General features: G+C 31.5%; 3 protein-coding genes across 6 annotated transcripts; all 3 read left to right on the plus strand.

The window, feature by feature from the left end:
- Positions 1-3025: 3025 nt before the first annotated feature.
- Positions 3026-5544, plus strand: LOC125074725 (glycerophosphodiester phosphodiesterase GDPD5-like). Its single transcript, XM_047686143.1, has 2 exons — positions 3026-3318; positions 3632-5544. The coding sequence occupies exons 1-2, from the start codon at positions 3298-3300 to the stop codon at positions 4763-4765; spliced, it is 1155 nt and encodes a 384-aa protein (XP_047542099.1). The 5' UTR covers positions 3026-3297; the 3' UTR covers positions 4766-5544.
- Positions 5545-6527: 983 nt separating this feature from the next.
- On the plus strand, positions 6528-7802 carry LOC125072247 (glycerophosphodiester phosphodiesterase GDPD6-like). Its single transcript, XM_047682784.1, has one exon. The coding sequence runs from the start codon at positions 6614-6616 to the stop codon at positions 7727-7729; it is 1116 nt and encodes a 371-aa protein (XP_047538740.1). The 5' UTR covers positions 6528-6613; the 3' UTR covers positions 7730-7802.
- Positions 7803-10124: 2322 nt separating this feature from the next.
- Positions 10125-16410, plus strand: LOC125073251 (UDP-glucuronic acid decarboxylase 1). Of its 4 annotated transcripts, XM_047684006.1 has the most exons (10): positions 10143-10170; positions 10705-10767; positions 10905-11224; positions 11581-11760; positions 13265-13370; positions 13735-13848; positions 14169-14356; positions 14791-14923; positions 15005-15141; positions 15831-16410. In XM_047684006.1, exons 1-10 carry the CDS (start codon positions 10167-10169, stop codon positions 15945-15947), a joined length of 1362 nt encoding a protein of 453 aa, XP_047539962.1. In that variant the 5' UTR covers positions 10143-10166; the 3' UTR covers positions 15948-16410. The 4 variants fall into 4 exon arrangements, with proteins under 4 accessions (XP_047539982.1, XP_047539962.1, XP_047539974.1 ...); XM_047684026.1 differs by lacking the exon at positions 10705-10767 and having other exon boundaries at positions 10125-10170; positions 10930-11224; positions 15831-16409; XM_047684018.1 differs by lacking the exon at positions 10143-10170 and having other exon boundaries at positions 10399-10767; positions 10930-11224; positions 15831-16404.
- Positions 16411-16565: the final 155 nt, after the last annotated feature.

Here is a 16565-nt window from a genome sequence, read left to right on the forward strand (position 1 = left end):
ACACAGATAAATAAACAAACACAAGATATACTTAAATAAAACAATGATAACATTATACGTCGGGTGTACTTATTTTGATTTATTGTTAAGTATTTTTTACCATAACACCAATGGCATGTGAGTAAGATTACGGTAAATAGAACTGATTTAATATGATTCCATTATACACTATTTTGATAAGAGCTTATTGTTTTCTCTTTCTTACAAATGGAGTTGAAAAAGATAGTAAGTATATAATTTAGTCCCGTCAAATAGTCAGACAATAGTATAAGTCAAAGACAATATGTACAACTAAATTGCATTTGTAATTTATAACCGCAAAGAACTTTTGGATTATGTATATATTAAATATTATTATTATTTTTAAAGTTTATATAAATGCGGCATTTTTTTAGGCGGCAGCCCTAGTTTATCAAATCTGTGTGTCAACAAACGGGGTTGTTTTGTCTGCCTCGGGGGATCTATACGTTTTTAATAAACATATTTACAGTGCAATAACGTTTATACTAGTTACGTTTAAAATATCAACATTTTGTTACAGATAAAAACTATTTCATAACAGAGACAAGAAGTTCATTAAGAGAGTTCAAATATAAAAAAAAAAAAAAACGTTTATAAGCCATGCAACTATGTATTTACAACTGCACTAATAATAAAGATAGTAATACCTAATATGTGGATTGTGTAATTTTCCTTCAAATTAGAAATTAGTCACACCATCTTAATTTGTTAATATTGTTATAGCAGCCTGAGGATTTTTTTCGGTCTATATATATTAATATCATAGGTACTTACACCCTGAAGAGCTCTTAGTAGTATCTAGGCGACTGACAAGCAACCAGTAATTACAGACACAAAGGACATAACATGTCAGTTCCCGAGGTTAGTGTAATAAAATCATCCTATTAGAATAAGCGTTTTTAATATTGGCGTCAGGCAACAATTTACTTAACTAAATTGCAATCTACGGCTGGAGCTCTTCAAAATGTGACCATAACCTAATTTTTATATGCAGATATCGTCACATAATCACAGGGACAAATATCGGCTTACGCTATTAATATATAAAATATATTAAATTAATGGTTGCGTTACATGGTTTATTTATAGACACGGGACATAATATCTAAAATTTCATCGGTCGTGAGAATAGATATCAATTTATATAAATCTCCAGGGCCGAGTTCGACAGCGGAGATGACCACTTCAAACAGGGAATTTGCTTTTAAATTATTGGTAACAATAATAGACAAAAAGTACTACAATATTTTGAGCCTTCCACATGAACGTGCTATCAGTATAAATGAAATGATAAACTAGTATAAAATTCACATAGAAGAATCATTGAACGAAATAAATCACGTAAACCACCTTTGGGTAAATCCGCGTGCGCACGTAGTGATAATCACAAGTCCGTCACGCATCAACCTCAAGACGCCTCAGTAATGGTATAAGTTGGTTTGTGTGTCTGTTTGTTACTCAATCATCTATTCGAAAAGAATTTAACATAAATGTCAATTATGTTGTGAAATAGAACAGCTTATGATTTAATTAACTTCACCTGTTATAGAGATATTGTAACTGATTTCAAATTTCTAACCGAACCAATTGAGCTGACATTTCGCACAACTTTTGGTACATACTGGTGTTGAAACACAAGCATATCTCATGCTTTTTTTATTAATGAGATATACACCAGAATTAATAAGTAATCTCATGGCGTCACGTTCTTGATTCATTCTTAGTCTTATCTAACTCCAAACGGAATGTCATATTCAATATCTTAAGTACCTATCTGCCTTATCTTAAACATAACAATAATGTACAATCAAAAAAAGAATTTACTATATTAAACTATGCATCTTTTTTTCTGGAAATATATTTTTTTTATTTTAACCGCGAACTCACAAATATTTCGTAAATGCGTAACGAATAACGACCGTGTGCCATTAAACCTGGAATAAATATTTCAAAAGACATGAGAAGACTATTTTAAAATTTTCATAACTACTCAATTAATTTAGTATATTATTAGATACTTATTCATATTGTAAACGAATACTTCGAAACAGTATAAATTATTTTAATAAATCATGACAATAACATTATTTTCTGCAGATAGAATTAGGTGTAGCACTTGACACTTGGCAGAGAACAGTTATGATACTCCTCTGATGGTGGTGTTAAGTTTTCTTTAATATGATAAGTTGACGGACAGGCAGCCGAGCCACCTACTGTTATGTGGTCACAGCGCATAGATATTAGCGCCGTTAGAAATACTAACCATTCCTTACATCGCCTATGCGCCATCAACATTGGGAGCTAAGATATTATGTCCCTTGTACCAGTAGTTACACGGCCTATCTCACGCTTGAAACCGGAAACAACAATAGTAAGTATTGCTTTTTAGCAGCAAAATACTCGATGAGTGGGTGGTACCTAAATGAGCTTACCATCCACTTTCCAGATATTCTAAGGACAATGAAAATGGTGAACCAATAAAATTACCGGTATAATTGGTATATCACTTTAGATTCATAATATAATTTCCGTTATTGGCGTAATTGCGACATGAGAAGTGGTTCGTTGGTAGCGGTAGTGCAGAAAACTTGGTTTGGGCCGAAGACGATTTTACATCACGTGACATTTGCTCGACTACCATCATAAAAAATAAAAAACTTGTAATCGTAACAACATAGGATATATCATATAAAGTATGCCCAAACCGAAGTCGAACACTACACAACATATGAATATTAATGATTTCACAATTCGTTACGCGTTATCATTTCGTAACCATTTACAAAATACGTAAAACTGACACGAATAGTCTCAATGAAGTCATTCAACTTAGTGAAAGAAATAAAATATACACCCATTAAAAATTAAGTTACGTGATTATCCAATAAAATATTGACCTCGTCTGTGAACTACTTAACAAGAAACATACAAGATTAAATCCTTACAAAGAACAAAGTATATTTTCAACAACGCAATCAATATAAAAATACATTTGTTTTGCTACGCTAATATACAAAGTATTAAATGACGAGCAGGAAAATAATTTAATCGCAATGTAATAGTTTCATCGACACTTTCCTTATTATTTTACCAACCTCAACTCATTTTATCTCATGTGACGGCAAATAGCAGATGTGTGGTTTTATTTAAAACAAAAAATAATAAAACTTATAGCGCGGAAATAAGAACTAAACATTTTATTACGCGCCTGTAAATATTTTAAGGAGGTACTCGACAGATAATAATTCGTGAATCTTTGTTTTCTTTACGAGTTGCATGTTATTTGAGTGGAAAATGGTAAGTTATTGTATTTTACAAAATTTTTAAATAAATATAAGAAAATATTTTAGCTTTCTATTTATTATGTCAATGTAATTTTGTTGATTTATTTAGTAATTAATGTCTATCTAACAAATTAATCGTTTAGTAAATAATGTAACCTTGTGCACCTACTGCAACAAATTCGAGGTCATAAGCGTGATTACAAAATTATTTTATAATTTTTATGCATTTTATACAAGTAATAATGATTATATAAACAACAAAAAAACTATAGTAATCAATTGTTATGTAAAAAAAAATTCTAATATAAAACAACTTACTTTTTCAGACTAAAGGAAAAGCGTTAAGTCTAACTGGAGTAGTTGTGCTTCTTGTGATTGGAGGCTTAACGGTAGCATTTGCAACTCCCATTGCGTCGGATCCAACCAAATCCATCAACAATGGACCTGATTCTTGTTCACCGGTTATTATTGCACATCGAGGCGCAAGTGGTTATGTACCAGAACATACGCTTGGGTCATATGCCCTCGCTATAACAATGGGAGCTGACTACGTTGAACCTGATCTTGTAATGACAAAAGACGGACATCTAATATCAAGACATGACAATGTACTAGGATTAACTACAGATGTTGCGAGTCATCCAGAGTTTGCCAATCGTCACCGGACTCAGACAGTTGATGGAACCGAAATTAGTGGTTGGTTCACGGAGGACTTTACCCTAGCTGAAATTAAAACTTTGAGAGCCGTTGAACGTATACCGGATATAAGACCAGGCAATGCACGAATGGACGGCGCTTTTCAAATCGCTACTTTCCAAGAAATTATTGATCTTGTAAAAGGTATGCAAAGAAGTCAACGACGAACAATTGGTATTTATCCTGAAATAAAACATAGTAGTCACTTCAGTAATATAGGTTTGCCAATGGAAGAGCTTGTCGTCAATACATTCCATAGAAATGGATATTTAGATTCCAACTCTCCGGTTTACATTCAATCATTTGAAGTAAACAATTTGAAAGAATTAAAGAAACTAACTAATCTTAGACTACTGCAATTATTCGAAAGTGACAAATCCCTCCAACCAGCAGATCAAGCTTTGCTTAATACCAGCCTTACGTATGGCAATATGTCTACTCCGGAAGGATTAGCTGAAGTTGCAAAATATGCTGCAGCAGTTGGTCCAGACAAGAGCTTCATAATTCCCCGTAACGAGGATAACACTCTCGGCGAGCCTACCAGCTTTGTCGAAGATGCTCATGCAGTCGGTCTAAAAGTGCACCCTTATACATTCCGTGCTGAAAACACTTACTTGCCTAAGGAATTTCAGAGTGACAATCCAGCAAAATCTGCTTCCGGTGACTTAATGGGTGAACTGCGAAAGTTTATTGAGGCTGGAATTGATGGACTTTTCTCAGATCAGCCGGACATTGCCGTACGGCTACGAGGCCCATGCTTATAAGCCGACCGATTTTATGTAGTATGCAATTTATACTTAAATACTAGCTAATATTATATTATTTTTCTGTAAATATTAATAATCTGATTCGATTCTACGTTAGTCAATGGTATTACGGCAGACACAGTTGCAGCAGTTGCTGCACTCGCGTAAAGATTAACAAAAGTTTCAATTCAATCATTCGAACGAAGCATTTTTGATACAAATGTAGCATCGAATATGAACAAAAGCAAACATGATTAATATTAAGTAACATTGCTTTTAAAATATTTGAATCGTCTAATTAATACATTAACAATAAATGTATATAATATTATAGTTCTTTACTGTTATTCCATATAAGAACGTATTTCACAGTATTAGAATAATGTTAATGTTATTTTGGTTAATCATTAAAAGAGATTGTATTATCTTCTTCTGAATGACAATTCAAAGATTACAGAAAGAGAAAAATCTAATTTTAATTAAGCAACGCTTTTACGAGTACATAGTAAGACCGTAAATAAATAACATATCCGTCAACCCTTGATTAGCCTAAGTTTTATCATTTATAACAACACTTGAGAAACTCACCAATACATTTTTGTTAACAATCACAAACCGACCTTTAGTGTAAAACTTTAAATATCGCATTAAACATATTATTTTAATTTGTGTTTAAGCTAAATAGTCTTGTTTCTTTAAATCGGTCCTATTTTCTCAATAGTATATCTGAGGTCGCTATAGTTATTGGAATTGCAACTATTTTATTGTACAAATGACAAATATTAAAAAAAATATCTTCACAAATTTTATTTTACTTTTCAACAATAATTTATACTAAATTCTAAATAGTCATGTACTTATAAGAATAGTTGATAAAATTATATTTAAAACTAGTTAAACGTTACCACAATTTCCTTTTGATTTCTTGGAAACCCATAATATCGATTCAATGACTTAATATGCGCTTGTTGAGTATGAAATTTTAACCATTCCTTGCAACGCCAATGTGACCAGCTGTTGGTGCATGTAGTTGCACTGGCTCACTCGCCCTTTAAACCAGAAGACTGTAATACTAATTATTGTTGCTTAGAGGTAGAATATACATGTATAAGTGGGCGGTTGCACAAAGCCCTAGCGCCAAGTAAACGCACAACGAAGAAATTCGGCAACTCTTTTCTGTGTCGCACCGCCAAAAACTGGAATTCTCTACCAGCATAAGTGTTCCCCTCCTCTTATACGCTGGGTTCCCTCAAATGAGGCATGAAGAGGCATCTTGCGTGCCGGCATGGCGAGGGCGACTATTGCAGTTCATTCTCCTTGACTGTAGTTGCCGTCTTCGCGTTTAGACTCCACTACCACTTACCATCAGGTGGAGAGGAGTCATACTACTAGCCGGTTAATATAACAAAACATATATGACGATATAGAATGCAGACATTTTTTTCCATTATCGTTCAACAAAAATTGTTTTGCTTGACTATACAAATTATCATTTTGTAAAGAATTAACGAAGGATTAATGATAAACAAACTAGATATATAAATTAATAACATTTAAAATATATTAATTAACAATTTCCCGTAACATAAAGATAAAATTAATCAACACAAAAATATAATATTGATCTCTGTGATTTCATAATAACTGCCTTTTAATATGGCTATCTGCGATTTACCAAAATTAAATCAACTGTTCGTTTTAAATACAAAACTAATTACGTTCATTCAGCAAAGAATAAATTCAATAACATAATCAGAAATTACAAAGAGCTTAATCAATTTGCGTATTTTTAATTTTAAGACCAGATTGAATATATTCGTTTTATCTTTATTATTATATTCATGATAACTTAGTATAAATTCAACCATGAAGGAAAAAAGACGTGTTATATTACTCCTTGTTGAGGTTCTCGTCTTTAATATTGTAAACGCTACATCGTTTTCCGATTTGAATTTAAAAAGACGTGGTGCTGATGATTGCAAACCAGTAGTTGTAGCCCATAGAGGTGCTAGTGGCTATGTACCTGAACACACACTTGGTGCCTATGCCCTGGCAATAACAATGGGAGCCGATTACGTCGAGCCCGACTTAGTGATGACTAGTGACGGACATTTAATCTCACGCCATGAAAATGAACTGGGCCATACTTCTGATGTTTCCCAACGTCCTGAATTTGCTCAACGTTATCGTACCCAAAATGTGAGTGGAAAAACTGTTACAGGTTGGTTTTCAGAAGACTTTACACTAGCAGAAATAAAAACATTGAGAGCCACAGAGCCAATACCAATCATACGGCCGGGAAATGCAAGACTGGATAAAGCCTACGACATACCAACATTCCAAGAAATAATTGATCTAGTAAAGGCCCTAGAAATAAGTGAAAATCGTACAATTGGAATTTATCCAGAATTGAAATATGGCTTGCATTTCCAAAACCTAGGATTAGCGATGGAACCAAAAGTAGTAGACATATTTCATAGAAACGGCTATACTGAGAAAAATGATCCGGTTTATATACAATCATTTGAAGTCAGCAATTTAAAAAAGCTAAAAAAACTTACAAATCTTCGGCTTTTGCAATTATATGGGGCTCCGACAGCAAGACCGTTTGATCAAGCTGAACTTGGTACTTGCCTTACTTATGCTAAAATGGCAACTCCAAAGGGACTTGCGAATGTAGCTGAATATGCTGCAGCTGTAGGACCACAAAAGAGCTATATTATTCCTCGAAATTTAGCGAATAATTTGGGTTCGCCAACAAATTTTGTAAAAGATGCTCATGCTGCGGGCCTTGAAGTTCATCCATGGACTTTTCGAGCAGAAAATGTATACCTGCCAAAAGAGTTCCAAAGTAATAATTCATCTATCGCATTTGGTGATCTTGAAAGTGAAATTAAAGCATTTCTAGACGCGGGTGTGGATGGTTTATTTGTCGACCAGCCTGATATACTGGTGCGCGTTCGAGGGCAGTGCAGTGACTGACATTATTTAACTAAAATCATATCTCAAGTGTCACATGTTCCTATTAACTAAAACCTATGCTATATATTTATAAATAAAAAAAAAAAACAATTTATCTGAAATTATATATTAAAATCTGAATAAAACTCATTTTTGTAATTGTATGTTTACTGCTTCGAAGATTTCCAAAAATAGATGGTAATATTTTGCGTGTACGTATATCATTAACCCCAACAAAGTAAGTAAATACATAAGCCCTTTATTTATTACTTTACACATTTGAGTAAATATGCGTCTTTTAAAACCTAAGTATAATTCAACTCCCAATACTGTATAACAAAACAAAGACTAAATCTATATGACTTTATCTGGATAAAAATCAGAATTTGTGCCTCATGAACGAACCATATACTTTTCCTCATTGTAAAATTTGGAATACCCGCAAATCTCGTGCTTTTGAGAAATTTCTCTTTCACATCTATATATATTTAAAAAATACCAACTAACAGTGACTAGTAATTTCGGTGCCATTCGTCATAATTTAATCGATCTTATAATCTTTATCCTCTTATAGACTTAGAATTAGTATTAAATGATTTGTTATCAAAATTGTTGTCAACAGAATATTTTTTTCCTAATTATATACAGTATGAAAGGTCTCAAACGATATAATACATATATCAAAAAGTAGATAGACGGACCAGCAAATACACCACCTGATGGAAAATGTTCCACCCACTCGTCACATATTTTACCGGAAGGAACGGTAATGTTTTTTATTTACGGTGCCAACGTATCTAGACAGGGTTAATACCATAACTAAACAACACTTTTTTCAATTCGTAAAAAATTAACAATTTTGTGAATTTAATAAGCTAATAATGAGCAACTTAAAGTTATACGGTTATTTACATCTTATCTAAACCCGAATGATTACAAACGAACTAATTTATTTATTACTAATTTAATATCATTCTTTTAATATAAAAAATACAGAAATTTTTATAATGTTTTTTTATTCGTGATTATTAATTTTATTTACACCTGAATTTACCGATTTTCGGACCTTTTTCGGATTTATGATATGATAATTGGATTCTCCGTTTTTTGATACAAGGAAACCGAAGTGCAATGTTCGTAATTGCAATATTGTTAACAAATAAAATGAATCATTAAACTCTTTCCAATTTTTTTTCAATCCATTGTTACGCCATACTTATTTTGGAAATATATTGAACAAAAAACAGGCGAATGACGGTACATTTCGGTCCTCTTGTGATTTTGATTCGACGCAGGATATGAAACACTGAAGTCGCATTTGGAAAGTGGCAGCAAAAATGCCCTATACTTCAGCGCCTATTTGCATAATTAAATTATAAATATCTGAGAGGATATATTCAAGATATTCAGGGAAGTCAGTTTCTTCAATACTGAACATTTCTAGAACTGAACATTGTAGATTTAAATTACTTTTACGATAGAACTTTCTACAATTTTTTCTTATTTCTGATCTTACTGGCAAAGGCAGTATCGTTCATGCAACCGGTTAAAAATCAATGGAATAGATACTACAAGTTGTATTGGTAAAGATGATGGTGCTTCAGCGATGAGTGAAAGCTAAAGCACCAAACGACTTACCAGCATTACGTAGACCTTTTGGACCCGACGAAGCGACTATAATGATAAGATGTACGAATATTTGTGATATGCAACTTCTTTGTCTACAAAAGTGATGCCGCCATAAACTTCTTGGCAGCAGATCATATCCAGGACACGCCCTGTAAAGCGGCAAATGCTGATGTACTTATTTACTCTAATTACTTTAGTATAACCTACCTTTGAACTGGTCCGCACTTCTGGTAACCCGAGAGATCATACAATATTATCTTTTATTTACACGTATTAATTGAATCAATATCTTTTAAAAAATATATAATGTGAATGCATAGGCCTTAGCTATATTACATCATCATCCTCCTGCCCTTATCCCAATTTTTGGGATCCCTTGGGATCGGCGCAGCATGCCTTTTTCCATACTTCTCTGTCGGACGTCATCTTACAAGTAACATTATTTATAACCATATCGTCTTTCACATAACACACTCGTCGTTTCTTTGGTCTTAACTATAATACATTGAGACATATATAGATAGTTTATGTATAGTTATGTCCTACATTTTCTAATAAAAATAATCTTATTAGCCAAAAATCTTAAAATAATATTATTTTAAACTTTCCAATGATAAATATGATCATATATTTTTTTATTATTATTAGATTATAGCTTAAAACACACAAACTTACTCAACGTATATATATTCTTTCGTTGATACTAATAAAGACACGAACGGTAGTCTTAGTTAAATATATCTAATTATTATACGCCACTAATTTTCTAGCGAAGAACTGAGTTGACGTATAATCAATTTGTTTTTACCAATAGATACTAAAAGCAAATATGGGTAAGATAGTATTATTATAATTAATTTGGAATACACTTTATTTATGTACTTTGAAATTCATTTCGAATCATTAACATTAAACATAAAAAACATTCCGTATAAAATTAAGAATACACATCCAATATAATTAAATTATTAATCTATTCCAACATTTTTACTTTTTTTATGTAGACCGTACTTTTAGTACTGAACCAACTTATTGCTCAAAGAGACCGTTCAATTCCCTAATCGAACGGTCTCTGAGTAAATGCCTTCATTTACGCATTAAGATTTAAGGGCTTAACCTCAAAGCCTTAAGCTAAAATAAAAAAAATATCAATGTCATTCCGTGTTGTTCACCTTCCGTCAAATTGTCAAAGTCAATATTGTCAAAATCATACTGTAGTTGCATGAGTTTAATTTTGTGGTTTGTTTATTTTTCAAAAGTTTGATAATAAACTAGTTATTGACAAATTAATATGTAACGTTGCATTAAATCAAAAAATCAATTCAAGGGACGAAATGTGAACATAAGCAATAAATTTGTACTTTCAGAAATGATAAGACAATCATTAAAATTTCGAAAGACTGTAACCATCGTTTGTGTTTTATCTTTACGTAAGTACATAAACTTAAATAATTGTATTTTAGCCATTAAATGCAATAATAAATTTCATGTCACGAATAAGATACACGCCTGATTGCTTGTAAAATTTAATTTCACCACGTAATATACATTACTATTATTTTTGCAGTTATCCTTATATTTCTTATTCTTAGGCAAGATCAAATAAATAGTACAGGAAACGTCAGACAAAACCAAAGAATAGATAAGGAGTTCCAGGACATAGCATACCGAGATTTTAATCACAGACCAAAGAAAAATGATTTCAATCAGAATATCTTAAAAGACATGGATACTAATAAAGTTGCTGACAATTCAAAACAAGAGCTCGCTGAAGCAAAAGCGCGAATAGAACTATTAGAGAAAAAATTAGCTATTTTAGAAGGGAGAATACCTCAGAAATATCCTGATGTCAAATATCTTGGTTATAAGGAACGAAAGAGAATATTGGTAAGTCTTCATTTTATACTGAAACATGGTTATAAATATATATTTTTTGTTGCTATTACGACATGTCAAATGAAATAAAACTAGTAATAAAAAACATCATAATAATCTTAGAAACATAGATATGACAAGTTTATCATGTTGGGATCCTATTAATTTAACAATTATTAGAAACCCAACATATATTTGAATATTAATCAATTCTAATTTAGAACAAAATCTTTCAATGAACATTCTCCTAAAATTTTCTTGTTTTCTGATAAACATCAAATTCTACAATATTTCAAGTCTTAATATCTTCTATCAAAGTTTTTCTAAATAGAATAATAATTTTGAGTGTTATTTATTATTTCTTACAGGTCACTGGTGGGGCAGGATTTGTCGGATCCCACCTTGTCGACATTCTCATGACACAAGGCCATGAAGTAATTGTTGTTGACAATTTTTTCACAGGCCGCAAAAGAAATGTTGAACATTGGTTTGGACACAGAAATTTTGAGATGATTCATCATGACATAGTGAATCCATTATATATAGAGGTATAATAAATACAAATGTTTCTATATTATAAGCTCTAAGCCGTAATGATCCCATGTTTTTATAAAAATCCTATCATTTGTATCTATACAAGGGTAATTTTCCTGACAATTTTTGTATGGCTTAATGTAGCAAACAGACAGATAAGAGCTACATTTGCATTTATAGTTTCAGTCTTCAACAAAAGCAGACATAATTTCCTTAGCTAAGACCCACTTTACATATGTAGAGTATTGATTGAAAATTTTATCTTAGACCAATCTATAAAATTAATAACTTTTGATGAAATTGAATAAATTGACTTTCACATGTTATGCCACATCAGTTTACTTCACATTGTCAAATTTGTCACAATATTATGCCATATGGGACCATGTCTTGTATCTTACTCTGAGCATGTAATGATACTGTTTTGTACATCCATATTATGTATTATAGTATAGCACTTGTTCCATGTGTCCTGCAAGCATGTTCCCTTAAATTTATTGATAAGACTACCCTTTCCTTTACTATGTTTCTGTTTGTTGTGTTTGATATTATTTATTAGTATTTACATATTGAATATAAATAAAAATAGTTCAATAACTATAATATGGAACATTCTAATTGTCACAATATTAATGTTCATGCATAATATTTTTATTAAATATAAAGTTTAAGATAGTCATATAACTGAAATATATTGACATACTTTGCCAGACTTTAGAAAGTTGATTGAAAATTATTTTACATTGTATACACTTTTTTATTTATATATAATTATTTATTTTTCATTTTAACCTATCCATTGTTATTTTAAACATTTTATATATCTCCTATCCTATTGTTCACAACAATGAAGTTGCAATGTGCAGAAATTAAAAATGGCCGAAATGTTCAAATACATTTTCTTCTAAGTTATAATAGTGTTTTTGTATTATTGGTATAAATAAATTAAGCTGAATTAGATAACTTGTTGTTGTTACAAACTGTTATTCAAAGTACAAGTTCAATTATAAATTTCTTATAAAAATTTAGACTTTTTCATTTAATATTTTTTTAAAAATTATAACTATGATATGACATGAACTTCAACTACATATACCTAACTTTTTCTGTTAAAAAAGATTTAAATTTCAACATTGTTTTACGATTTCAGTTCTCGAGTTATATAATTAAATAATATATCCCAAATAGACATTAAAATCAACTGTGTACTAAGTTTACGAACATTTTCTTCTTGGTAAAGTTTCTGTGTAGGCCCACTCACTCATCACATACATATTCTACCACCAAACAGCAATACATTGTATTTTTGTGTTCCAATATGAAGGGTGAGTGAGCCAATAAGACTACAGACACATATCTGGTGATATACTTCTAACAACACCAATATCTAGGGGCAATATTAACTTACCATGAAGTTGCCCCTTACGAACATACTTATTCTGTAGAAAAAAACTATTGAGTTGTGACAAACTCCATAGGTTTTACTTGTAAACTTAAAACATTTTATTATTATTTTAGGCAGATGAAATATATCACTTAGCTAGCCCTGCGAGCCCACCTCATTATATGCAAAACCCTGTGAAGACAATCAAAACAAATACTTTGGGAACAATCAATATGCTTGGTAACTATAATTCTTTGTTAATGACATGTATTAAACAAATTATCAATAAATAAATACATACTAATTAATAATACTGATATATAACATTTTAAAAACTTTTAAAAACTCTTCTTAAACCAAGTCTCATCTAGATCGTCTGGGTAGGTATCCCACTCAACTCACCCTCGAGGTGATTGTAAGGAATTAATTAAACTACAAACAAGACATATATTTTTTTGCCATGGTTGGCAGTTCGTTGATTAAGTAATTGTTAACATATCTTACTTTGCCAGTGTCTATTGAAATGGTGAATTTATCACCTGGTGACCCATATGTAGACTAATTTTAGACTCATTAATTAGGTGTTGCAATAAACATATTACAGGTTTAGCGAGGAGAGTGGGAGCGAAAATTTTAATAGCAAGCACTTCAGAAGTCTATGGTGACCCAATGGTTCACCCACAGCCAGAATCTTACTGGGGCCATGTCAATCCAATAGGTATGTAACAAAATACTATCAAAACCTATTTTGCCAGTGTCGCCCGTGCTTTACCGTACTGTTACCTCATCCAGTGCGAAATTCTTAAGATTAGAACATTTGAAATTAGTATAAAAGTACCAAACAAATATATGACAATTAATGACCTTAATTGGAAAGTAAACTATATTTTTCCAACATATACAAATCGAATCAAACAACGTATACAAATGACAGATAAGAAACACCAAAATGTATAGAAATTACATTAGTACTCAATAGTTTAACCGTAGAACATTTACAGGCTGTTACTGTGAGTTTTTTTTATATTTTATTTACAGGGCCGCGTGCGTGCTACGACGAAGGCAAGAGAGTGGCAGAAACATTAGCGTACTCATACGCTAAGCAGGAGAACGTGTCTGTACGAGTTGCTAGAATATTTAATACTTATGGACCTCGGATGCACGTTTCGGATGGAAGAGTCGTGTCCAATTTCATCATGCAAGCTATACAAAATTTGACTATTACAGTAAGGAAACTATAAATAGTTTTAAGCTAGTAATATTTGATAGATTATAAAAAATTAAGGCCCAGTACTGAGATCAAAATTCGAAACGGGTCAATAAGCAATTCTTAGTATCAGCTCGTAGTCTGGAAGTTAAGTGTGGGTTAAGCACGGAATGTTTAAAAATATACGTAAATTTGTTGGTCATGCTCCTGAACTCTTGGGTCCCGTTGGATCTTCCAACCACAACCAAAAATTTATTGGATAAAAAAAATTTGCTAATATAATACACACATTTTTTTACTGAACAATTTTTGTTTTCTGTTAAATAATGTTGTATACAATCACAAGGCTTTCATAGCCGAAGTATAATTTTGTACATTAATATATTTCTTTGAAGAAATTAGTATTTTAAGCATATTTTTTTTCCTAAGTTTTTAACATTTATTTCTTATCAGGTTTATGGCAATGGGAAACAAACGCGGTCCTTTTGTTATGTCTCAGATCTGGTAGATGGTCTGCTGGCACTAATGGCTTCCAGTTACACTTTACCAGTTAATATTGGAAATCCAGTAGAACACACTATAGAAGGTACATTTTCTTCTTCATCTACTCCAATCAAAGTAAGACATTATTAAATAATTAATAAATAATAATGAAAATGTATTCCAGAATTTGCTGTAATAATAAAGAATCTAGTCCCCGGGTGCCGTAGTACCGTGGCTACTGGTGCTGCTGTCGAAGATGACCCTCAGCGCCGTCGTCCAGATATAACCCTTGCTGAAACGCATCTCAATTGGTCTCCTAAGGTATTATCAATTATATATTTTTGTCTAATATATTGTTTGGTTGATTTAAATGCAAGCCAAGTTTAGGACATGTTTATACCAAATACAAACAAAAAATACAACTAAGAAACTTACTTACATAATATGTGTATACCGTAATAATTAGGTTTAGATACCAATTTAAATTATATTTTTTATAAATGGATACTTCTTAAATAGAAATGATATTTATATTTCCCATATTAATATTTTGTACATATGTTCATCAGTTGTTCCTTTATGATGGACAAGCATATCGCTCTCACTTGTCAGTTCACAAATTTCAATATTAATATTCATGATGGTTTGCTGGGTAGTAGGCATGTGTGCAAGTCCATCTGGGTAGGTACCACCCACTCATTAAATAGTCTACCGTTAAGCCTGTACTTAGTATTGTTGTGCTCCGGTTTCAATAGTGAGTGGACTAGTTTAACTACATGCACAAGGGATATAACATCTTAGTTCCCAAGGTCGGTGGCGCATGGGCGATGTAAGGAATATTTAACATATCTTACAGCGTCAATGTCTATGGTTGGTGTTGACCACTTACCATCAGGAGGCCCACTTGCCCATCCGCCTATCTATATCGTGCAAAACGATCTTTCTTACACACTTACGCAATTATAGTGATATAATTTAAACGACGATTTCAATATATTTTTTTTATTTAGATATCTCTACAAGATGGGTTGCAAAGAACAATTGATTATTTCAAAGAGGAGTTGTCGAGAACAACCTTCTACAACAACCAAACATACATGGATGTAAAAGTAAAAAGTCGACATTAGATATAAACTAGAAATCCTCTATGAATGTGATATTAGCATTACTGTAGGTATTTTCAAAATAGAATCTGGAAATCTAATCTAAAAATCTCTTATAAATATGGCGTTCTGTGTTGAGATTCTGTTCCATTTATTTTTGAAGTTATTTAAACGAGTGAGAATTTAAATTTTTTATGTAGATCTAGCACAGATAACAAATTTTATTAGATCTGCATTTACGCACATCTTTAATAAAAACTAAGTTTATGGAGCTTTTGATGTCTATGGTTCCCAGTTACTGTCAGATTTATGTCATAAAGGTGGCGTTTTCTGTGTTAAACATTTATATATAGCATATTGCATTGGTGAGTATATCAATTAAATTTTTAGTATTTAGTAAGAAAATTGCTTTGATAATTTCATAAGATTAATAGATATTAAAAACAGCACATATTTTTCACATGGGATTTAATTTCCATGACGTCTTTCATTACCATTAAAATAAGTTATTTTAAACTTACAACTTGAATAAATGTTAGTTTTTTATAATGTGTTTATTAAATTTGCATTTTATTTATATTATTATTTTTTATTACAATTATTATGTTTGACAAATGTTTTGTGTTCAAATTTCTTAATAAA

The sequence above is a fragment of the Vanessa atalanta genome, chromosome 2, assembly GCF_905147765.1.
Source record: "Vanessa atalanta chromosome 2, ilVanAtal1.2, whole genome shotgun sequence".
Classification (NCBI taxonomy): Eukaryota; Metazoa; Arthropoda; class Insecta; order Lepidoptera; family Nymphalidae; genus Vanessa; species Vanessa atalanta.